The sequence below is a fragment of the Chrysochloris asiatica genome, unplaced genomic scaffold (assembly GCF_000296735.1).
Source record: "Chrysochloris asiatica unplaced genomic scaffold, ChrAsi1.0 scaffold00010, whole genome shotgun sequence".
NCBI lineage: Eukaryota > Metazoa > Chordata > Mammalia > Afrosoricida > Chrysochloridae > Chrysochloris > Chrysochloris asiatica.
Genome location: NW_006408528.1, coordinates 9,760,159 through 9,785,207, shown reverse-complemented (window position 1 = coordinate 9,785,207; position 25,049 = coordinate 9,760,159). Strand labels below are relative to the sequence as shown.

The 25,049-nt window shown below is 38.6% G+C and overlaps 1 protein-coding gene across 1 annotated transcript in view; it reads left to right on the top strand.

Annotated features, from left to right (window-relative positions):
• The first annotated feature begins 11,999 nt into the window (after nt 1-11,999).
• The window catches only part of ACN9 (ACN9 homolog (S. cerevisiae)), a 53,310-nt gene continuing 40,260 nt past the window's right edge, over nt 12,000-25,049 (top strand). Inside the window, exon 1 of the mRNA XM_006834261.1 lies at nt 12,000-12,173. Coding sequence (XP_006834324.1) covers nt 12,000-12,173 — 174 coding nt within the window. The remainder of the gene's footprint in view (nt 12,174-25,049) is intronic.

Below are 25,049 nucleotides of genomic sequence, written 5' to 3'. Positions count from 1 at the left end.
CCCCCCATAACTCATACAAAAGCTACCTACCTAGATTGGTGTTGTGTTTGGAAGTTGGTTGATATGTCATCAAGTTGATTCCAACTCACAGCAACTCTAATATGACATAATAGAGCTGCACTATAGTTTCCTAGCTGTCATGTGTGTGTGACCCCAAATTTGCAAGGTTGGCGATTCAACCTTACCAGGCGCTCCTTGGAAACCCTGAACAGGATAGCCTCTCTCTAAGCTGGAAACGGCTCTACAGCACTTAACAACAATAAAATGTTTATAAAAACAGACTATTGCTGGATAAGTTGAATTGCTGACCGCCCCTGGGCTCTTTCCTGAGTTTGGGCAGCCCTGAAAAACTCTGGATACTGTACTTTCATGGCTGAATTGACTTACATTCGTTTTTTTGTAGATTTCCCTCCTGAGTTCGCTTTCTGATCCAGAGACTATGTTGTTGTTATTCATCATAGACTATTGTCCATTCCTATGTCATTTTCATGATCCTTGCTATATTTGAGCACATTCATGGTGACTGGATCAGTCCATCTCTTTGAGGGCTTCCTCATATTTGCTGACCCTTTTGCTGAACCCATACTTTACCAAGAAATGTACTTATGCCTTATTTTTTGCTCTTTTCTGTTCTGGATGATTTGCATTTCCTTTTTATGTGATAATTACATTTTAAAAATTATTAATTCTTTTTCTCTTTTTTTCTCATACCACTTAATTTTGAGAACAATGAAACTATTTTAAATTGAACTTCAATCTTGAGACATTTAAAATGCTTACAAAACTCCTAAAATTTCTACATTGTTGTTGTTAGGAGCCACCAAGTCGGTACCGACTCATAGTGACCTTATGCACAGCAGAACGAAACACTGCCTGGTCCTGGGCCAACCTCACTACTGTTGCCACGCTTGAGAAGGTTAAGTTTTGAGAAACAAAACTTATGATGGTCGTGATGTGCCATGGAATTGGTTCTGAATCATAGTAACCCCGAATAAGGTTTCTAAGGTTGTAAATCTTTATCTTTCTCCTGCAGAACAGCTGGTAGTTTCAAACTGCTGACCTTGAGGTTAGCAGACTGACTTGTAACCACTACACTACCAGAGCTCTTCAGGCTTAAATCTTAGGCTCTTACTTCTTAAACTGTTTTCCATGGTCCAAACACCTGGGAACTTCAGAAAATGTAGCATCTCAGGCTCCACTTTAGACCAACTGAATCAGCCAGCACCTGTATTTCAAACAGCTCCTCCTCCCCCCACCCCCCACCCCCAGGATTTATATGCGCATTAAAGTTTAAGAAGTACCATTTTAGGATAAGAGCCTGTTAACCACTCTTCCTTCCCTGGGTCTATCTTCCCAAGACCTGTTTTGTAAATACTACAGTAGGAGCCGAGTCCTGGTGTGGTGCCATAAGATACACCTCTCCTGGGAAACCCTATGCAGGGTCACTATGAGTTGGAACAGACTCAATAGCACTTAACAACCACCACCACGAATAGGAGTACTATGGGAAACATACTGTGACTCAGGTTAGATTTTTTCCCCCCATAGGAATCTTAAACAGCCCTTTATGATCTGTTGAAATCTTTAGACGCTTGTGAGGTAGAATAAAAATGAAGAACCACAGCATAAGTTTATAAGCCTTCCCTTTAATTATGCCTGAATTGAATTTGTGATGGTTCTGGATTATAGCTAGATATTTGAAAAAAAAAAAAATACAGTTTTACCTTTATGAACATATTTTAATTGGGTTGTGTATTAGTTTTCTCGGGCTGCCATAACAAATTACTGCAAGCTGGGTGGTTTAAAACAGCAGAAATTTGTTCCCTCACAGTTCCAGAGGCCAGAAGTTTGAAATCTAGATGAAGGCAAACCATGCAGTCTCTGAAAAGCTGAAGGAAGATTTCTTCTTTTGCCATTTTTAGCTTCAGGTGGTTGCTGGCAATCTTTGGTGTTCCTTAACTCATAGATGTATCACTTTAATTTCTGCTTTTGTGCTCATAGGACTTTCTCTTTCTGTTTTTGTGCCGTGTCTTCGCATGTGTTTTTTTTTTTTGTAGGGAAACCACTCTTTGGATTTAGGGTCCATCTTTATCGAGTAGGTCACATTTATAGGTATGAGGGTAAGATTTTAACATCTTTTTTTTTGGGGGGGAGACATAATTCAATGCATATAAAGTACCTACAAATAAAATTTTACTATAATATTATATACTGGTGTGGCACTGTAGGATCAGCACTGGACTGCAAACCACAAGGTCAGCAGTTCAAACCCACCAGCTATTCCTTGGAAACCTTATATAGGGTCACTATGAGTCAGAACCGGGTCACTGGCACTTAACAACAACATATATGGCAAAAAATCTTCTATAAACTATTTATTCTGTCACAGTTCTTGAGAAAGACTATAATTCTATCATGTATCTAACAATGAAAGACTAGACCTATGTTCTTTTAAAAAATATAGACCTTATTAGACCTAACTTTGAAATGCATGGTTCATTACTGATTGTATATGTATGTTATGACAATCTTACATAAAAAATAATCTCTTCTAGTTAAAAATATTATACTACTCAAAAGATCTTTTAGGGCTCAATTTGACAAAAGGATATATATATATATATATATATATATATATATGACAATTTGTTCTAAAACTTGAGCCTAATTCTCAGACTTTTGTGACATTTGTTGACAGGGTTTTAATGAAATACATAAAGTATTCATTGTCAAGGTCTTATTTTATGAAGAAGGAACAAATGCTTCTTTGTATAAAAACTCTTATTGAAGCCTTGAAAATAATTTTTAAGAAGTTACCAGTTCAGAAGAATTTGCTTTCCAGAATTCCCAGGGATCTACTTTTCCTACTGGAGAAACCCGCTCCATCCTCTTAGTTATCATGGCTGTAGAGCAGTAGGCAGAATCTAAACAGCACTTTACACTTCGTCATTCATACTCATTTCAACCCGCATGAGTAGCTAACAGCAACGAAAATGATTTCACAAACAAAAGTCAAACTTCTGAAAATTCTGTTCCCACCATTGATGCTGAGATTCTATGGGGCACTGCAAATTGATCTTGCATCAGTAAACTCAGTCCAAATTTCTGAGTGCATCTCTTCAGAGCTGTTCTTATTACTCAAAGGAAAGCCACACACTTGTAGGGTTCAAGTAAACTTTAGTTATAATCTGATTCTATCGCATCATTATTTCAGTTAATTTAAATTTCACACATCTAAGAGTCATGTTATGTTCGAAAGTGGGAAGAAGTTAAAAAAACAACAACTTGTTTCTTAAAATAAGCATCACAGTTTCTACTGACTTTCAATTTACATCATCATTACTAACACTTAATCAGCACTTCCTAAGTGCCAGGCACTAACTAGTCAAAGTTCTTTTTACATATTAAATTAGCACAACAAGCTTCTGAGCTAGCTAATAATGTTCTCATTTTAAGAGGCAGAAACCAGGCCCAGAAATCCTAACAACCTGTCAAGGTCACCCAGTAAATCAATGGCAGAGCTGGGATCTAGCTGAAGACGACTTATTCTCCTCAAACTTGTGAGAATGTAGAACACATACCGTGAATTTACTCTACTTTGAGGAGGGAGGGAATTATTTTGTCATATAATTTTTTGGTATTTGTTTATATTTTTACTTATTTTTCTTTCTGCAGATTAAAAGTATGATGGCAATATAAAGTTGAAATCATTATCTGAATATATTATATAGGATGTTCCTTCAATTTTAACAGTGTCATAATGAAACGTGGGTTAATAATGCGGTTACAGTTGCCGTTGTATGCCGTGGAGTCAGTTCCGACTCATAGCGACCCTGTACAGGGTTTCCAAGCCCATAAATCTTTATGGGAGCAGAAAGCCTCATCTTTCTTCCACGGAACAGCTGGTAGTTTCGAACCGCTGAACTTGCGGTTCGCAGCCTGATTCGTAACCACTATGCTCGCTACCAGAGCTCAGTTTATTGCAAATCTTGCCCTTGATTGAAGTCTGACTTTATAGCCAATTTGATATACTAGAGGATAAGGACTTTACCCTGAAGACAATAGGAGACCTTTGGAAAACTGAATTGTGGAGGATACATGAATAAACCATGTTTCAAAAAGATTCGTTTGACCACGAAGTGTTCTGTAAATTGGCAATACAAGAGACTAAAGAAAGGGAGTACAGTTACAAGATGATTGCAACCATTTTAATGAAGAATATAAAGTGCAAGCAGGTGGAGACAATGAAGCCGGAAAAAAAAAAAAAAAAAGCGATAGAGGTACAAAAGAAGATTCAAAAAGATTCCTCAATAAAACGATATATGAAGAGAAGGAGAGATGTCAATGATATCTTCCAAGTTCTAAGTCTACATAAATAGAAGAATGGTGAAGAAAAGTCTTTGGAGAAAAGTGCTGAGTTTAGTGAGCAGAAACTCTGAGGGGATCTGGAATTTAACAAGTATACTGAACCTATGACAGATTTGGACATGTCTTTCCTGGTGGTTTTCCAGCTAAGGGTCCAGTTTGGCTCTTCAAGTGGTTAGAGCTGACTTGGCCAGATGGGGGCAGCAGAGCATCACCAATTGCTAGGGACAGCTGGACAGGGTTGTTTGTACTGACCCTTTAGATGTGTTCACATTTAGTAGCCAGAATAGGAACTACAGCCAACTATGGAGACAAAGACAATGGACCTCTAGAGGTGGGATTACCCAGGTGTAAAGGACTTTAGGCTTGTAGGAGGTCCAGAGCTGGCTGATGTGTGGACAGAACTAGTGATTAAGGACTTTGATGATAGTGATTTCAGGGTAGTAGCAGAGCTGATGTATAATAAGGAGCTCTGGTAGTATAGTGGTTACCAATGGGGCTGCAAACCGCAAGGTTCGAAACTACTAGCTGTTCCCAAGATGAGGCTTTCTGCTTCCGTAAAGATTTACAGCCTTGGAAACCCTGTATAGGCTCACTATGAGTCAGAACCGACTCCACGACAAATAATAACAACAACAGCAGAGCTAGCACCAGATCAAAAGGGATTAAGTGGGGAGAGGAATAGCATTAGAAAAAGTGGATATATACTGAGAAAGTATATATATATATTTTGCGCGTTTGCCAATGAAAGGAAGCAAAGTCAAAAGACAGTAATTTCAGAAGACAGACCAGATAGAGAGATGACCTTTTTTCAAAGTGAAATATTCTTGTGAATATTTATGAACTAAATGGAATAATCTCATGACAAGAATAATGGAAAATAACCAGTTGAGAGAAAGAAAAAGGGATGGTTATAGAGCCACCTCTCAGAAAAATTTAGATTCAATGAAGAGTACGGGTGAAATGCTTGGGTTGCAGAAGAATGGGAAGAAAGAAACTGCAGATAATAGAGACTTTATGCATCTTTGCTAAGTGATCTGTGGTATGTAAGTAAACTGCACTCTGAATGCATATTTGTTATTTGGAAAGCATGAGCATGTCCTAGAGAAACACTGTGGATTATGGCATGTGGAAAGTGGAAAGGTTTGGGGTAAACTTCTCAGACAGTCTTTAAATGATTAATCACTCCCCAATTTATAAATGTGCCTAAAATCCAGAGTTATATCATTGTCCTTTTCACTTTACATTCTCTTTATCAAAGAGGAATTTCATTTTGTTGTTGTTAAGTGCTTTTGAGTCAGTTCTGACTCATAGCGACCCTGTATAGGGTTTCCAAGGAGCAACTGCTAAGTTTTAACTGCCAACCTTAGGATCACATCGACCTTGTGGTCCAGTGTCTATCCTACAGTGCCCCACCAGGACTCCAAAATATTGTTACTTATATGAAAATCTCTTTTCCTACTGTTGCTGAGGTTCTTTAGTACTGACTCAGTGTTTTAAAGTTGTTGTTAGGTGCCATTGAGTCAGTACCAACCCATAGCGACTTTATGCACAGCAGAACGAAACACTACCCGATCCTGGACCATCCTCACTACTGTTGCCATGCTTGAGCCCATTGATGCTGCCACTTGGCCAATCCATCTCATTGGGGGTCTTCCTCTTTTTCTCTGACCCTCCACCTTACCAAACATGAAATACTTCTCCAGCAACTGGTCCCTCCTGACAATATGTCCGAAGTATGAGAGATGAAGTTTGGACATCCTGGCCTCCAAGGAGCACTCTGGCTGCGTTTCTTCCAACACGGATCTATTAGTTCTTTTGGCAGCCCATGGCACTTTCAATATTCTCCTCCAACACCATAACTCAAAGGCATCATCAATTCTTCTACGGTCTTCCTTATTCACTGTGCAGCTTTCACATGCATATGAGGTTATTGAAAATACCATGGCTTGGGTCAGGCACACCTTAGTCCTCAAGTTGACATCTTTGCTCTTCAACACTTTAAAAAGGTCTTGTGTAGAAGATTTGCCTAATGGAATACATCATTTTATTTCTTGACTGCTGCTTCCGTGAATGTTGATAGTTGATCCAAGAAGAATAAAGTCCTTGACAACTTCAGTCTTTTCTCTGTTGATAAGAATGTTGTTTATTGGTCCAGTGGTGAGGCTTTTTGTTTTCTTTACATTGAGATGTAATCCATACTGAAGGCTGTGCTCTTTGATCTTCATCAGTAAATGTTTTAAGTCGTCTTCACTTTCATAACATTGATATCTTAGGCATTAGTGAGCTGAAATGGACTGGTATTGGCCATTTTGAATCTGACAACCACATGGTTTACTATGTCTGGAAGATAAATTGAAGAGGAATGGTGTTGCATTTATTGTCAAAAAAAACATATCCAGATCAGTCATGAAGTACAATGCTGTCTGTGATAGGATAATATCTATGCGCATACAGGGAAGCCCAGCACTATTATTCAAATTTATGCACCAACCACTAAAACCAGTGAGGACGAAATAGAAGAATTCTACCAACTTCTTCAATCTGAAATTGATCAAACATGCAATCAAGTGTTTAAGGTAGTGTCTTAATATCTCTTAATACCTCTTTCTAGAACTGAAGTGTCTCCAAGTTAAATATTTAGACAAATGCTTCTCAATCCTGGTGGCACATTAGAATCAACAAAGGGAGTGTCTAAGGCGTTTTAATGACTTGGTCCCACAAGGTCAGTGGTTTAAGCTCATCACTTGCTCCTTGGAAACCCTATACAGGGTCTCAATGGGTTGGAACTGACTCGATGGCACTTAATGTTAATGCTGGTATGAGATGATATCTCATGGTTGTTTTGATTTGCATTTCTCTAAGGGCTAATGATCATGCACATTTCTTCATATGCTTGTTGGCTGCCTATCCCATGAATTGTTAAATTCATGGCTATTAAGTGTCTCTTATCTGTTCTCCCTCCTAGAGCTGCAGCCTACCTCCATGTCATCTTTGTCATCTCCCTGTTAACAGTCTCTCTTTCTGTCTTCTTTTCAAAAACAAAGAATTAATTATGTTCTAAAGTGAGTGGCATGCTGTTGGTGTGGGTGTGTATGATCTTTCTGTTGTTTGAGTGAATATACACACTTTTGCCTTAGTCTCCTTAGGGTGCCTTTGATAAAAGGTCCAATCAAAACAGTGACTTCTGAGGGCATCTGCTGGGCAGCTACATTCAGTGCAGAGAGCTCAGTGCAGAGGGTTATGGCCACTGTGTCTTGGGAGATTCCACAGGGGTAATCTTAATAGATTTTCTTGAAGGATGCAGGATGATCTTGGGGGGTTACCAGGAAGAAATATTAAGAAAGCAGAAAACTGCATTGGCGAGAAAAAGTCTAGGAAAATTGCACCAACAATTCCTTTTTTTCGTAATACGACAATGCACCTGCTCATTCTTTGAGGGAAGCAAGAGCTGTCCTATCAGAATTTCATTGGGAAGCCTTAAAACTCAGCCACCCTACAGCCCTGATCTCTTCCCTTCAGACTTCTTTTTGTTCCCCAAACACAAAGAATATTTAAAAGGAACATGATTTGAATCCCTTGAGGAAGCCAAAATTTCCATTTTGATGTGGTATAAACTGAAGAGGGCAGAATTCTTCAGAGTTGTGTTGTTGTTGTTATTAAATGCCATCAAGTCCGTTCCTACTCATAGAGAATCAATATAGGGTTTCCAAGGAGCGGCTGGTGAGTCTGAACTGCCAACCTTGTGGTTCAAAACGATTTTGCGGTCCAGTGCTTTATCACATAGAGCCACCCCAGGCAGTGTTAGAGAGATGAAAACACCACCTTCAGAAGTGTGAAGACTGAGATGGGGGATATGATGAGAAACAATAGCTTCACATTGTGAGATTTTCATCTAAGAAAGATTTCTATGATTTTGTAACAATGTATATATTTGCGTGTGTGTGTGTGTGTGTGTGTGTGTGTGTGTGTAAACAAATGTCTTTATTTAAATATACAAATGTGTCCCTAGGAGCAGTGAGCATACTTTCCTCAAGGTGGCCGCTTCCCTTTTGATATTGCACAATAGAAAACATTACCTTCTTGTTAATTCTCAAAACTTAGATTTCCATGCTCTATTTTTTAGCTCTACAAACAGGATACCTGTACTAAGTCAACAGTGAGTCTTTAGAGAATCATGGTATCATCCAACTTACAGCAAGAGAAATCGATTGACAGAATGTCATTTTTTAAAAGTCAAAATCGATCTTTAAACCTGAATCATGTACATTCCTACCTTAAAAAAAAGAAAAAGAAAAAGTGAAGCTAGTTTTAACCCAAGTCTCTTTAAAAATATACAATTATGTATTTTCTACTTGACACAAAATGAAATGAAATGCTTTGAGCATCAAACAGTATAGTATCTACCTTATAGATAGTATCTTCATCTAACACTGCCATTGTGTTAGCAATTTGTAAAGGACATGAACTTACAATAAAAGCTGCTCCTAAATTGTAACAATATTTTTTGAGTGACCCACATATGAACAAAAAGCAATACTTTTTTACTTACGCTTGTATTCACTGAGACAACTTGTATGCAGCCATCTGCTCATCACAGAGACATGTTTAAATGTGTTTTGTTTTAAATAAAGCCATGCATGTATGAATTGGATCCCTAGTAGCAATACTCTTTGACTCACCCTCGTGTGTCTTCTTTATTAAGTTTTTAGATAGACTGCCTTGCATGTGGCTGCCAGATTATTCCTTTTAAAAGCTCTGCTCTTCTCATGTCCTCTCTGCTTAAAACTTCCAGTCACTCCTCTTATTTCCAGTTCCTTGGGCTTCTCATTCATTCCGAGATCACTATAAATGGTGACCTGTTTGTAAGTCTTTTAAGGCTCCCCACAACCCAAACACCCAACTCAGACAGTCACTTAACTTCTCTTGTCTCAATATCATCTTCTGTAGAATCAGAGATTTTAAAAAAGTTCTCTGCTTGTGAAAAAAACTTATTTAGCTATTTTCCCTTCTCTCTGTACAGGAAGGCACATAACCACACCAAGTACGCAAGTGTTGTATTGATTGTCACTAGGAGTACACTGTTCCCCTTACATTTTGTGTTCTTGGATATATTTATATATACAAATATGGAGTTGTGGTGTGGTGTTGTTAGATAAGCACTGGACCAGTAACCACAAAGTCGGCAGTTCAAGCCACTAGCCATTCCTTGAAAACCCTATATAGGGTGACTATGAGTAGGAACCTACTCGACGACACTTAGCAACAACAACAATATGCAAATATACTTGTATATTTTATGCTTTGTTTCTTAAATAAAAATGTTTACAAAGAAATTATTTCAGAGTGAATATATTTCCTCTAAGGAGCTCTGGTAGCGTAGTGGTTACGAATTGGGCTGCGAACCGCAAGGTCAGCAGTTCAAAACTACCAGCTGCTCCGCGGGAGAAAGATGAGGCTTTCTGCTCCCGTAAAGATTTACAGCCCCGGAAACCCTGTTCAGGGTCATTATGGGTCGGAATTGACTCCATGACACATAACAACAATAATAACATAGTGCTCTGGGTTAATGCGCTGGACTTCAAAGTTGGTTTGACCCTCAAGTTGGTGGTTCAAGCTCACCAGACACTCCTCAGAAACCCTATACAGGGTCACTATGGGTTGGAACCTACTCGATGGTACTCAACAACCATAACAACAACAAAAAACACACTTTTACAAAAAAATTTTAGAGGAAATTTAGACATGGGAGAAATCATGTCTAGACTGTCAGAGTTAGAAGGTACAGAGAATCATCTAACCTTGTTCATTTGACACATGGGAAAATTCAGACACAGAGTGGATGCATGACTTGCTGAATAACAAACACACAGGACAAAGAAATACATAGAAAATTAAGGAAAGGCGGGCATAAAGCATACAGATCTGGATTAGTGATCGGGAATATAATTTAGTTTTGTTTGCAGTTCTTGGCTATTTTGTCTACAAGAAGAATATCGGTCAGCCTAATTTGTAAGAATAGGAACAGAGAAAGTTTTGTCTTCAAGACATAGCTTACTGTCCAGCCCATTGCAAAAAAATAAGGGTCATTTATTAATTATTCTTATTCTTATTGCCTGAGTCCTCCCCTCAAGCCCTAACCGCACTACTATTTCTTGGTTTCTCTCTCACCCATCACCTACCATTTCTGACTACTGTCCAATGTTCTGTGGACATATTCTACTCTTTTTAGGATGAATTAATTTTATTATTATTATTTTTTATTAATTCATTGGCATAATGTTTCCCCTTCTTTTTTTTTTTAATAACCATGTTGGCTCTGAAAGAATTTATTATACATGTACTTTAACCTCAAAGGAAACCAGAAAAAAAATTAAATTGGAACAAGAAATTAATTTTCAATTTACAGGGATATTAACAGATGAAGTATGGTTAGAAAAACTTCCTGAAATAAAATAACCACACTGCCATTCAATCCTTGCCATTAATGTGGTTTTTCACAATACCAAACTGAATCCATTTTAAAACAAATGGTCTGTGTTCTTTTAAGCAAATATTTCCCTTAAATTTATGCAAAAGGAAAAACTCCATTTAAGTTAACAAATATTGGAGTGCTTACTATTTGCAAGGCTCTGTGGTGGGCCCCGCTAAGGATATAAAAACAAATCAGTTCCCTGCCTTTGGTAGCTAGGAGTGTATCATCTTTAACTTTCAAAAAAGTTTTGTACAGAGAAAAATCCTGGGGTCTGTGAAGGAATTAGACAAGTGCACATATATTTCCCTCTTCATCACCAGCAGGTATAGTAAGTACTTGATACTCTTAATGAGTGTAAGCATTTAAGTGCTTGACTACAAACCAAGAGGTTGGCTGGTCAAACCCACGCAGATGCTTCTCGTAATCCAAAATCTGGCAATCTGCTTCGCTGTGGGTTAATTCGCTGAACTACACAGTCGATTTGAACCACAATATCAGCGGTTCAAGCTCACCAGCAATCCTTGGAAATCCTGTACAGGGTGGCTATGGATCGGAAATGACTCAAAGGCACTTAACAACAACAATCTGCTTCTGAAAGGTTTTAAGAAATTTACAAATGGACACTACTGGCCACTGTTGTTAAATGTCCTTCAGTCGGTTCCGACTCATAGCGACCTCGTATAGGATTTCAGAGGAGCGACTGAGGGTTTGAACTGCTGACCTTGCCTTTAGCAGTCCTGGACTTGTCCTACAGCGCTATACCAGGACTCCAAGTAACAACCTGAAAGGCTTCCTGGAGGAGCTGATTTTTATCTGGAAGATAAAGCTTTTATCTGGAAGAAAGGGACGGAGATAAATGGGAAGGATAATGGGTTGACAAGGGATGACAACAATTTGCACACACCAAATTTGCAATCGCTTGCCACCTACACAGCGTAGGAAAAGTCAAGAGGAGAGCGCAGGCGCGACTCTGCCGCGGCTACAGTCAAGTTCCCGGAAGAAGCTCTTTTTAGCTAGGGCAAAACCGGATGAAGGTCGCGCGCCCTTTTCCGCTAGTTTTCCAGTTCACCAATACCAGGCTTCTCAGCGAAAGGGGCAGCACCCCGGAGAAGCGCGCGCGGGCATTTGCGCAGGCGCAGCCGGCGATCTCGAGCGCACGATGCCGGGTCAGCACGTCCTGCGCGTGCGGACCCTGTATCGGCGCATCTTGCTGTTACACCGGGCACTGCCCCCCGATCTCAAATCCCTGGGGGACCAGTACGTGAAAGACGAATTTAAGAGACATAAGACCGTTGGTTCTGACGAGGCCCACCGATTCCTGCAGGAGTGGGAGGCAAGTGATGCCCCCCTTTTTTTCTTCCCAGACCTTTGGGGTTCTCCATTGGCGCCCCGGTTTGTTCCTATTACTGATCCTCTCTTCGGGTTCATCTCCCAGGGTTCCACGCCGGAGCAAACAGAGCGGCAGCCCATCCCTGCAAATTAAACAGTGTGAAAGGCTCAAACTTAACTGAGGATGGCGCAGAATCGGGCAGTGTTTGTTCCATGGTACATAGGGAAGGTCTCTATGAGTCGGAACCGACTCCAGGCTACCTATCCAAAAAGCGGTTTAAACATTTCCTAAAGTTACTTCTCGATCCCCCATCTCTTTCACGGGTTCCTCACTGAAGCAGATCCCGTTAGGTCAGCGTCTCCAATTCAGGCAACTTTTTGAGTTCCTGAGAATGGGATGTTGTTAAGTGCCGTCGAGTCGATTCAGACCCACAGCGACTCTGATGTATAGGGTTTCCTAGGAGCAGCTGGTGAGCTTGAAGCACCGACCTTGCAGTTCAAACGGCTTTGCAGTCTAGCGCATTAACCCACAGCGAGAGGTTACAAAATGGAATAAAGTCACTGTAGAATGGTCAGTGAACTCACATTGACCATTAACTCCTTGATGTAATATTAGTGACTCGTTACTCAGTTTTCAGAATTAGAGGCTTATTTCTATAATCCTTTATCATTTATCTCAGCGCTGTTTGTTGGGTTTTAGTCATTTTTTCTTTATTGCTAAGTGCTGTCGAGTCTGTGAACCGCCTATTTGTGGTTCAAACTGACCTTGCAGTCCAGTGCTTTAGCTACACTGATCAGAAAGCAGAGACTCTTTAAAAGATTGGAAACCTACATGCGGCAAAGGAGAAAAATGATGGTCAGAATTGTCAGACGAAAGTCGGTTGCTTCAGATTCTCAAGTCATGTTTTCTTGTTATGTCGCCCTACACTATTACATTTAATCTTAGACACACGCACTAAGGATTTAACCTTAAATTTTTTTTTTTTTTTAATGATTGAAGGAAAAGGATACTGAGAACAATTGAGAACATTTCATGGGCCTGGGAGTTTAGCAAGATCGCCTGTAGTAGCGATTGGCAAATATAAAATTAATTGTTTTTAAGTGCCTTCAAGTCAGTTTTGAGGTATTTGAGCCACTGACCCTGCACCACACCAGGACTCCCTCAAACTAATAGAATTGGAGAATAGAGTGCTTTCTTGGGTATTTGAAAGCATAAAACAGCTTTTGTATGAAAATGTTGTTGTTTTTGTTAAGTGCCTTCGAGTAGGTTCCATCTCATAGCCACCATGCATAGGTTTCCCAAGGAGCTGACCTTGTTGTTTGCAGTCCAGTGTTGATCCTACAGTGCCACACCAGGAGTCTTTGTATGAAAATAGAGGTAAACAGTTTTTCATCTTAAAAAGTTGATGGTTTAAGAAGAGATGACTAAAGTCTTTTTTTTTGAAGTAATACTTTCACTGAATTCTAGAATTCTTTTTTGTTTTTGTTGTGAATTGGATGAAGATTTGCAGAACATTTCAGTATTTCCCACTCAGCGATCCATGATCCATGCACATTTCAATTTGTCATTGATTGTAATCCCACTTCCTGTGTTTTCTGTTTCCATTCCTCCTCCTTTCCTAACACTTCTGAACTTTGTCCTTGGGTAAACAATGCTGCCTTTTTGTTCTCAAATGGTTGATTATTCTAAGGTGTGTGTGTACCTTCCTAGTGTTCTTGATGGTAGAATAATTAAAGCTTGAAAGAAGGACATTTTGGACAATGATGAAATGTAGAACTTTGGTGAAGGCATAGTATATCAGATGTTATTAGTCAATCTGGAGCTGGAAGAGTTGAATTTTTATTAAATTTGGACCTCTATGTTTTAATATGGTCTCACAAGAGAACAGCATTCAAATCCAGACTGGCATTTTATTCAGTGTTAAATCACTTAATATTTTAATTTTTTTATCTCTAAAATAATATTTACAGTGTGCACTTCAAATTTGTTTGCAAATGTATTTAAAAGCAGTTTGTAAATTGTTACTTACAAAGGAACTGTAAGAAATTAAGTTTGTTATATGACATCTTTTAAGTTTAGCTCTGTGTTGGGAAGAAAAAAGGGTACTTTGAAAACTCTGAAAGTATAAAAACTAGACACTTTTTAAGGAAAGAGGAGGAAAGAATGGGAACTCAGAGTAAATTGGGAATAGGTCGTAGGAGAGACAGGTGATTAAAACAATAACTGTGTATATCAAGAATGTGTTGATCTAGCTAGGAGGCTTGGTATCAGGAATTTAACTTTTTGTTTTGACTATTTTGAAATAATTTTAGACTAAGAAAAGTCTAAATGATAGTACAAGAGTTTGCCTGCATCCTACACCCAGCTTCATAATGTCACCATTTTACAAATCTCTGGTGCAATTATCAAAACAAGGAAATTAACATTACTAGTTTAGTATTAACTAAACTACAGAATTTTTTTTCACAATTTGCCAGTTTTTCCATCTTAACATCCTTATTTTCTTCCGGGGTCCAAGCCAAGATGCCACATTGCATTTGGTGGTCATGTCTCCGTCGTGTCCTGCAGTCTGACAGTGCCACAGTTTTTCCTTGTTTTTCAGGACCTAGACAGTTGGGAAAAAGACTAGTTATTTTGTGAGTGTCCCTCAATTGGAGATGTTTGATGGCTTCTCCTAATTAGGTTGTTGTGGTGAATACTGCATATACTGCAGGGATGGTTTGCCCTTCTTAGCACATCCTATCAAGGAATACGTGGTATCAGCATGACTTACTTAAACTGGTAATGTTAGCTGTGGTCACGTTGGTAAGGTAGTATCTGCCAGGTTTCTTCTGACATTTGGGGAAGGTGGTTGTTGTTGAGAAGTGCCATCAAGTCAGTTCCGACTCATAGTGACCCCGTATAGGGTTTCTGAGGAACACTTGAACTGCCGACCTTGCAGTTCAAATGACTTTGCAGGCTGGCGCATTAACCCATAGTGCCACACCAGGACTCCTTTAGGGGAAGGTAGAACAAAAGTATTTCATTTTACAGGATGCAAATACAAATACATGTTTTTAGAGTAAATAGCGAATTTATATAATTCTTAATTGTAAAAGGAAAAATCTAAGTTCAGAAGAGATGCTGGGAATCTGTTAGGGAGATTGTTAGATACATAACTCATTGTTAAAATACCCACTTGATTCTCCTAAATCTTTCAGGAGGCGACTGTTTAAATGCGAAATTGATTCTAGGTAGATCAAGAATCTGTATTTGTTACGCGTTTTTTTAAAGTTCTAACTATGCTCATTTTTTGAAGAACAATTGCTTTAGGTAATGCTTTTCTGTTGTCTCTGTGCCTACCCAGTTGTGGAGAGAGCTCCTTACCCCAGATTTTTTTTTAGAAAATCTGAGGAGAAGCATGGCTTTAGTTATCTAGTCCTGCTATAACAGAAATACCACAAGTGGATAACTTCAACAAACAGAAATTTATTTTCACACAGTTTAAGAGGCATGTAGTCCAAATTCAGAGTACTGGCTTTGGGGAAAGATCTTGTCTCCTTTCAGCATTGATAGACCCCGCATTCCTTGGAGAGCTCCATGTGTCCACATCCACCATTCCCTAGATGTAGGAGATTCCAAAGTCCAAAGAATGTACTCTAGGCCTGTCTCATCTGTCTTGGTGGTAGTAGGCGCCTCTTTCTCTGCTCATGTTTCTTGCCTTTTATCCATTGTAAGATAAAAGATGTTTCATGTTACATCTTTCGGAACCTCCCATACATTGATCAGGGTGGTGGTGGGATGAAGGGAGCCCTGGTAGTTTAGTGAGTTACTAGTTGAACTGTAAGGTCAGCTGTTCAAATCTACCAGCTGCTCCACAGGAAAAAGATGAGGCTTTCTGCTCTCATAAAGATTTATAGCCTACACAGAGTCACTGTGAGTTGAAACTGACACCAACCAACCACCATCTATCCATAATCCTTTGTTTGGTGTATAATATCATGGTGAATCGTCACATAACTGCCAAACCACTGAGAATCCTGGTCCAACCAAGCTGACATTATTTTGGGGGGGGGGGGCACAATTCAATCCATGACAAACATCGATGATTAGATAACCAGTACAAGGGGGCTTCAAAATGTTCACGGAAATTTGGTATTAACAAATAATGGACTTTTTCTATGAACGCTTTGGAGCCCCCTTGTATGTTGCAGACCGTGTAAGACTAGTCAGAGGTTCGAGGCCCTCTAGGGCCGAGTGTAACAAATGAGGCCAGTGGCAGTTAATGGCAAATTGCTTTCACATTAATATTCAGGTATATATATTAAATTAATACACTGGAGCCTTTGAAAATCCACAGATAAATGTGATATTTTCCTAAAGGTTGCAAGGTTAAACCTTTCTCCAAAGGATTAACTAAAAATATCTTAGCTACTTCTTGGTTCTTTGTTCTATAGACAAAGAACCCATCCTCCCTAATCCCTTTTCCAGGTGCAGCCCATTCACCTGGGCGTCTCCTGCAGAACTCTCAACTTCCCCCAACTGACCTCAGGGGCTATAGATATGTTAATTGGGTCTGAGAATTCAAGTTGCTGGCCTGAGATTCGAACCAGTGAAGTACAATGTAAAGTTACCTGAATGTCTGGAAAATTACTGATGTTAGCTGTATCCTGTGTTAGTCCCTCCCAGCTTGGTGTGAAACTCCTCCCCTAAATAAAGCAGAGGCCCGGGCCTCCCCAGGTGTGCATTACTGGTTGGCAGGCATGGAGTAAAGATCAGTGCATTACTGGTTGGAAGGCATGGAGTAAAGATTGCGGTGCGTTACGGGTTGGAAGGCATCCATTAAAGATTGCAGGGCAGTGAGTCGCTGCCTGCAGAGGCCATGATGCCTGTAGTCCCAAGCCTGCCCACCAGTGATGTATCCACCCTGGCTTTGGGGTGCCTCATTGTCTCCCTTCTTCTGTTTGTCTGTGTATTCTTTCGCTATCCCTATCGCCGCTGGATCTCCCCTCCTCGTGAACCAAACACACGCGCCAACTATGTCGGGGCCAGACCCCGGCACTTGTAAACTGAGGGTGAGAAAGTGTGAGACAAAGGCTAAAGAACTATGCACTCTCAGAAGCTGCTTTGAAGAGATGATCTCTTCTCACATAAGAAGTTTTCCTTTTTCCTGCTCTTGCCTTCTACTTTCTTTATGTGAGGTGCTTCCTTGCCAGCTTACTATTTGCTCTGTTTGTTGGGATTTTTATAAGTGAAATCTGTCTTTGCAAAAAAGTGAAAAGGCTTAAACATTTTACAAATAGTTATTGATCACTTACTAATTGCCGGGCAATGCCACAAGCATTGTGGGCCAGAAAAATGAATAATGAATGTATTTTACTTTCACAGTGCCCAAAGTTTAGGAAAATAGAATAGACAATTACAGTATAAAAGGGTTTCTATTAAGTGCTACGGGAACAAGGAGAGAATGGGGAAAGTCAAAGGCCACATAAATAACTGAGCTGAGTCTTGAAAAACAAATCAAATTTAGCCTTGCCTAGAAAAGAACGTTCTGGGAAGAGAATAATATGTGCAGAGGTATTAAGTAAGAAAAAAAGTACTGTGTTTTTCAAGAAGTGCAGTGATGTCTTTGAAATTTTGTGTCTTACATGGAGAATTAAGAAGCCCTGGTGGCTCTGAAATAAGCATTAGGTTGCTAACTGCGTCAGCCGTTCAAGTCCAACAGCTGCTCTGTAGGAGAAAAATTAGGCTCTCTGTGTCTATAAAGATTTTCAACCTCAGAAACCCTATACAGGGTTGCTGTGGGTTGACTCAATGGCAGTGTTTTGTTGGTTTTTTTTCCTTAATAGAGGATTGGGAAGCAATAAAGCTAAGGGGATAGACGAGAAAGAATATTATGCATTTTAATTTTGAATCATTGAAATATTTATTAACAATGGCATAAAAGACATCTAAACTATATGCTAGAACACCACTTTAGTAGCAGTATAGAGGGAAGACTGAAGAAAGAAATAGACTAAGAAATAGGGAAAACAGTTTGGAAATTTCTATAGTAATTGCAAATAAGTATGAGCCTGAACCAAAATAGAAGCACTAAGAATATAGAAAGAGTTGTATAGACTTATGAGCTGCCCTTTCTAAGACAGAATAGACTTCAGTTGGATTAATGAGGGAGTAAGTAGAATGTTTGACTCCTAGATTTTATAATATGGTACCAATAACCATAATATGATATATAGGAAGAGCAGGTGGAGAATGAGCTCAGTGTGATGTATTTTAAGTTAAAAATTCTGATGGAATCATCAAGTGGTCTGACACTCAGGAGACACATTGTGGCTAGAGATTGAGATTTTAAATTTATTATCTATAGGTGATGGGCTAAAGCTGTGGATGAAATTGCTAAGGCTGTGTATAGCATAGGAAACGGTGGTCAAAGATAGAAGACTAACATTTAGAAAAAGTTATGAAAATGAAGATAGCAATATATGAGGGATCTTCAAAAAAGTTTGTGAAAAATGGAGTTAAAAGATAAAAATTGTTGTTGTTGTTAAGTGCCGTAGAATCAATTCCGACCCATAGCGACCCTGCATAGGATTCCCGAGGAGCAGCTGGTGAACTTGAAGAGCCGACCTTGCTGTTCAAACCAACTTTGCAGTCCAGTGCATTAACCCACAGGGCCACATCATCATTCCAATAGATAAAAATAAAAATAAATAAACTTTATCAAATTAAGCTCCATCAAGTCAAAACACTTTTGTAAGTGAGGATGCCAGCCATTTAGTCCATCCTTAAAGAACTGAGGATCTTGGGAACTTAACCATGTTAATGTAATATTTTGGATGCCCTATAAAGATTTTTTTTTCTCTTTTTTTCTTTTAAGGGGCTCTGGTAGCGTAGTGGTTACGAATCAGGCTACGAACCTCAAGGTCAGCAGTTCGAAACTACCAGCTGTTTGCGGGAGAAAGATGAGACAGACGTTCTGCTCCTATAAAGATTTACAGCCTTGGAAACCCTGTACAGGGTTGGCATGAGTCCAAACTGACTCCAGGGCACACAGCCATAAAGATTTTGAAGATTAGGAAATGAAAGGAAGTCAAAAGGAGCCAAATCAGGACTCCTAATAATTTCCCATGGAAGCTGTCACTCCAAATTGCTCTTATTTGGTGAGAGGACTGCGCAGAAGTGTTGTCTCGGTGGAGAAGAGCTCTAGTGAAACTTACTAAAGTGATTTTCAGCTAAAGCTTTGATTCCTTTTCTCAAAACACTCTCTGAATAAGCAGATGCTATTATTCTTCTGTCCTCCATAAAGTCAGCAAAAAAATGCCTTGAGCATCCCCCAAAAAACTGTTTTATATCCTTCTCTCTTGACTGGACTGTTTTTGCTTAGACTAAGCCACTTCCACCTCTTGCTAGGCATTGCTTTGATTGTGCTTTGTTTTCAGGGTCATATTGGTAATTGTGCAGTTGTTAAGTGCCATCGAGTTGATATTGATTCGTAGAGACCGTAAGTAGGGTTTCCGTGGAATGGCTGGTGTATTTGAACTGCTGACCTTGAGGTTCAAATTGACCTTGCAGTTTCAGTGCTTATCCTACAGCGCCACACCAGGACTTGTATTGGTAAAGCCATGTTTTATCTCCTGTTATAGTTCTTCCTGGTGTGACGCTGTAGGATAAGCACTGGAATGCTAACCACAGGTTGGTGCTTTGAACCCACCAGCCACCCCTTGGAAACCCAATATAGGGTTGCTATGAGTCTTAATTGACTTGATGACTCTTACCAACATTTTTTCCAAGAGATGTTTTAGATCTTGATCCCGCTTGCTTAAAATTTCCATTGAAAGCTCTGCTCTTGCCTGCCAATGATTTGGGCAGAATATCTTTTTTATTCATCAAACAGAAAATTTGTTTAATTTTTCTGTCAGAATTGTATAAGCTGAGCCAGTTGAAATATCTGTTGTGTTAGGCATTGTTTCTGCTGTTAATCATCAATCCTGTTCTTTTAAGACACAAAAGAGATTAATCTTGTAAACTCGTATGGACCATCTGCCCCTGTGAATTTCATCTTCAGCATTGTCTCATCCCTTTTTAAAGCAAATTATCCATTTGTATACTACTGATTTCTTTGAGTCATTATTCTAATAAACTTTTCTTAAAGCTCAGTGATTTCACCATCATTCCAGCCAACCTTCACCATAAATGTGATATTTGTTTGCGCTTCAATTTCAGCAGAATTCATATTGTTCTAATAGAGGCTCTTTTCAAGCTGGTGTCATATTCTTCTTAGTGCCTCAAAGTAGATCTTGTTTAGATATAACAAGTTAGTATGAGTTTATTTTGGTACACATTTTTAATGAAATTCATGCATAGTTTTTTTCATAATACATATTTGCTATTAATTTCTTGAAGACTCCTTTTAATGCTGTAAAGCAGTGGGTTATGCATTGGACTGCTAATCACACAGGTTGTCAGTTGAAACTCACCAGCCGCTCTGTGGGAGAAAGCTGAAGCTATCTACTTCAATGAAGATTTACATTCTCAGAAACCATAAGGAGTACTTCTACTCCATCCTGTAGGGATATCATAGTCAGAATCACCTCTACCGCAGTGGGGGTTTTGAGATCGGGCTGGAACAATGGTTCCCTTTTTCTTCTATCTTCAGTTCTTCGTAGCTGTTTCTGCAAAGGAATGTGCTATTTTCTTCTTGATTATGTTGATAGTTTAGCTATACTACAGCATTAGCTTTTTGCTTTATTTTGTTGAATTTGTTGATTCTGTGAAGTCACCCATTTGTAGCTCACAAGAAGTATCTTTGTTTTATTTATGACTTTGAAATGGATGATCAGATAAAAATATATGATTAAGTTACATGTCACCTATACTTAGAGTTCCTTAGCTTGGTGTAATTAGGGTTGGATGAATATTTTGTTAGTTTTTATAATTGCACGCCTTTCTTACTTAATTTGGAGACTGTATTTTGCTGCTTTTGAACATCCTGATTTGTAGTTTGTACTTTAGCTTGTGGAATAAAAGGAATGAATTACCTCTCTGTTCAGTAAATCGATTATATGTGTGTACGTGCACACATGGATGTGAGTATGCATTTGAGGACCTCTCAGTTGTACTGTTTATTCTGTATGTTACCAGATTTTTCATGATGGCTTATTGAATAGTTGGGTATGTCTTATTGAAAAGTGATGGGTCACAAATACGTTTTCTACTTCAAGCATTTACTTTTATAAAATTGTAGCCATATTATGGTCCTTATATCCTTGCAACATAAAATGATCTCTTTTTACCATGTCTGAAGCTTTTGCCTTTTTAGTGAGACTGAAGCTATTGTTTGAGTCCTGGTATGGTGCCTTGGGATAAGCACTCAGCTTCAAGGTCAGTTTGCACTTCAAAGTCAGCAGTTTGAACCTCAAGATCAGAAGCTCAGTCTCAACAGCTGCTCACGTTGTACAGGGTTACTGTGAGTCAGAACTGACTTGACAGCATGTAACTACAACAACAACAACAAAAATACTGCTGCTACTGAGGAATATCTAACTTTTATTGGTGTCATGAAATGTGCTGTAGTAATCAAAAGTCGACAGTACTTAACAACAACAACAATGGTATCTTAAAATATTGTAATTTGATTAATATTGAATGTATAATTTCCTTTTCATTGTATGCTACTTGAACATAAAGGTATGTTCCATTTACTTATACTAATTAAAATAATGCTTGTTGGTGTGTTGTTAAGTACTGTCGAGTCGGTTCTGACTTATAGTGACCCTGTTCAGGGTTTTCAAGGAGTGTCTGGTGAGTTTGGACTGCCGGCCTTGTGGTTAGCAGTTCACTGCTTATCCTACAGTACCACACCAGGACTCTAAAATAATGATAATAGGACAATAATATGCTACTTGTCATGATTTCAAAACTCATCTATGTGTGCACACATGTTTGTGTGTGGGTACATAATATTCAGTCTTAAAACTTTGAAGTAAGTTTTGCACAGAATTTAAGAAAAGGGTTATGTATGTATAATATTAATTTTATTTATAGTTTTGTTAAAATGAATGTAATTTATGATTTATAACAAATGCGTGTGAAAATTTATATCGGCAATATTAAAATAAAAGGGAGTTTCAGATTGCTTCATTAACACTTTACTATTTCTTAAGATTAAAAAAAATTTTTTTTTCTGTTAATGCACTTTATATCTGTTGTTGTTCAGTTCCATTGGTTCAGTTTCAACTCAAAGTGAATCTATGTACAACAGAATGAAATATTGCCCTGTCCCGCACCATCCTTATGTTTTATAGAGAGTATAAGTACTGTTGAGTCAGTTCTGACTCATTGTGACACCCTGTATAGGATTTCTGTGGCTTTAAATCTTTGCAGGGACAGAAAGCCTCCTCTTCCTCTCTTGGAAGTGCTGGTGGGCTCAAATCTTCAACCTTGTGGTTTGTGGTCCAGTGCTTATCATATGGAACCACTGCACGTCCCTTACGATATATGTGTGTGTATGTATATATATATAGTTATTGTTAAGTACCCTAGAGTCAGTTCCAACCCATAGCGACCCTGTATATCTGTATAGAGTTTCTGAGGAGTGACTTGTGGGTTTGAACTGCCGACCTATGGTTCAAACTGACCTTGAGGTCCAGCACATTATCCTGCAGCACCTTCCTAGGACTCTCTCTCTTTCTTTCTCTCTCTCTCTCTCTCTCTCTCTCTCTATATATATATACACACACACACACACACACACACACCTGGTTAAAAGATGATCATGCTCCTTTATGTTTCTTAATTTATCTGTTCTGTGGGGACATTTTTCTTTTTTCTTTTTGTTTCTTTCATGTTTCCAATGTCTTGTGAATTTGATTATTGTTCCATCTTTATAAATAAAGCAATACAAAAATTGATTGGGAGGTCTGTATGTAGATATGCTTGTTGATCAGAAAATTATTTTTAGGGTGACAAGAGTTTCAGTTAATCTTTGTGTACAATTCTGACTCTGTCCTTTGTTGTTGTTGTTGTTAAGTGCTCTTGAGTTGGTTCCAACCCATAGCGACCCTTTATAGGGTTTGCAAGGAGCAGCAGGTGAGTTTGAACCACCAACCTTTAAGTTCAAACCGACCTTGTGATCAAGTGTTTATCCTACAGTGCCACATCGTCAAAGTGGTTCTGACTCATAGCAAGCCTCCATAGCATTGCAAGGATTGCCTGGTTGGTTTGAACCACCGACCTTGTGGTCAGCAGTCACGTACGTATCCTACAGTGCCAGAACAGGCCTCCTTGCCTTCCTTGTTGCTGTTGTCAAGGCTCATTGAGTGGCTCTGCTTCTTAGTGACTCTGTATAGGGTTTCCGAGGAGCAGCTGGTAAATTTGAACCACCGACCTTGCAGTCCAATGTTTATACCACAGTGCCACTCCAGGCTTCCTCGCCTTCCGTACCCACCTGGGATTTGAGTTCATTTATTTCCTGCATTTGTTTTTGTTTTTCACTGTATTCCTCACTGTTTGAATATTCTAAATTGACTTCTCTTGAATAACGACTTAATTTATTACTCTTCTCTGCTTTTCAACTTAGAAATTTTTTTTTTTTTTTTTTTTTTTAAATCTCCTGTTTTTAACCATTGTGGATTATTGTTAAAACAATTCCTTTGAACCTGTTTAGTGGGCCTGGGCAGGGATAGGAGATAGGTCTGTATGTTGTTTCTCCAGTCAGTCACCCTGAGCTGGATTTCCTCAGTCCTTTCATTTTAAAAGATGAAGAGACATGAAAATCAAATGACTTGTTTAGAACCACACAACTAGAAAGGATACAGACCTAGTGCTCTTACCTTGTGAAAGTTTAGTTAAGATTTTGGAAATAATGTTTTTTTCCAAAAATCTACTAAAGTTTTGCAGTATAAAAGGAAAACAGTTTTTTTTTTTCTTTTAAACTTTACTTGTTTGCATGGTACAATTTGTATATTTTATTTGTCCTCTATTATATATATTTTTTTTTTTTAACAAAGGAAGGAGTAGCTTTGTAGTTACCTTTCTGTCTTCTGTGTTTGTAGCATAATGTCTTATAATGTTTAACTATTGTTCATGTAATCATTTGCTTTTGTTTATTAGCCAGCAGTGCCAATTGCTGCACGTGTAAAAGGTTATTAATAGTAATGAAAGTTGCTGGGATAAACTCTTAAACAAGTCACGCACATATATTTTCTGTATAATTTTTATCAAGTTCCTGTGGGCCTCAGCTGTCTTGAAAAGAGAAATCGTATTTTACTTCTGAAATTGGGAATGCACCTAAAGTTTTTCTTCTACCTCTAAGATTTAAGTTAAAAATGGTGGTTCAAATGATTTATTATATCCATTTCAATGACATTTTTTTTTTTTTACTTTTTTCTGTTTTTGAATTATATATATAGCAATAGAATATGTAATAAAAAACCAGCACATTGTAGTTGTCTTTGAAGTAAGTCAAGCTTAACATAAAAGTAATAACTACTGAATTAAAACTAGTTAAAAAGGCAAATGGACTATATTTGGAATGAATATAATATGTGATTGATGTTGTTAAATGCCATTGAGTTGGTTCCGAGGAGTAGCTGGTGGGTTTCAGTCACCAACATTGCAATCAGCAGTCCAGCACTTGTCCTACACAGTGCCATACCAGGGCTCCGTGTGATTGATAGCCTCAATATAAAAAGAACTTGTTTAGTTTTTTTTTCCCCTCTGTTCTTATAATTTTATTCTGTTCTTGACTCTTTCATTATTCGACTGAGTTCAGGTTGATGCTGCCATGTACGTCATTCTGTAGTTGTTATGTGTTCTTGCTGGTTCTCAGTCCACAGAACTTCCTGTAGGATGTTTTTCATAGCAGGGCTGGCTTTAGCAAAATCCCTTAGCTTCTGC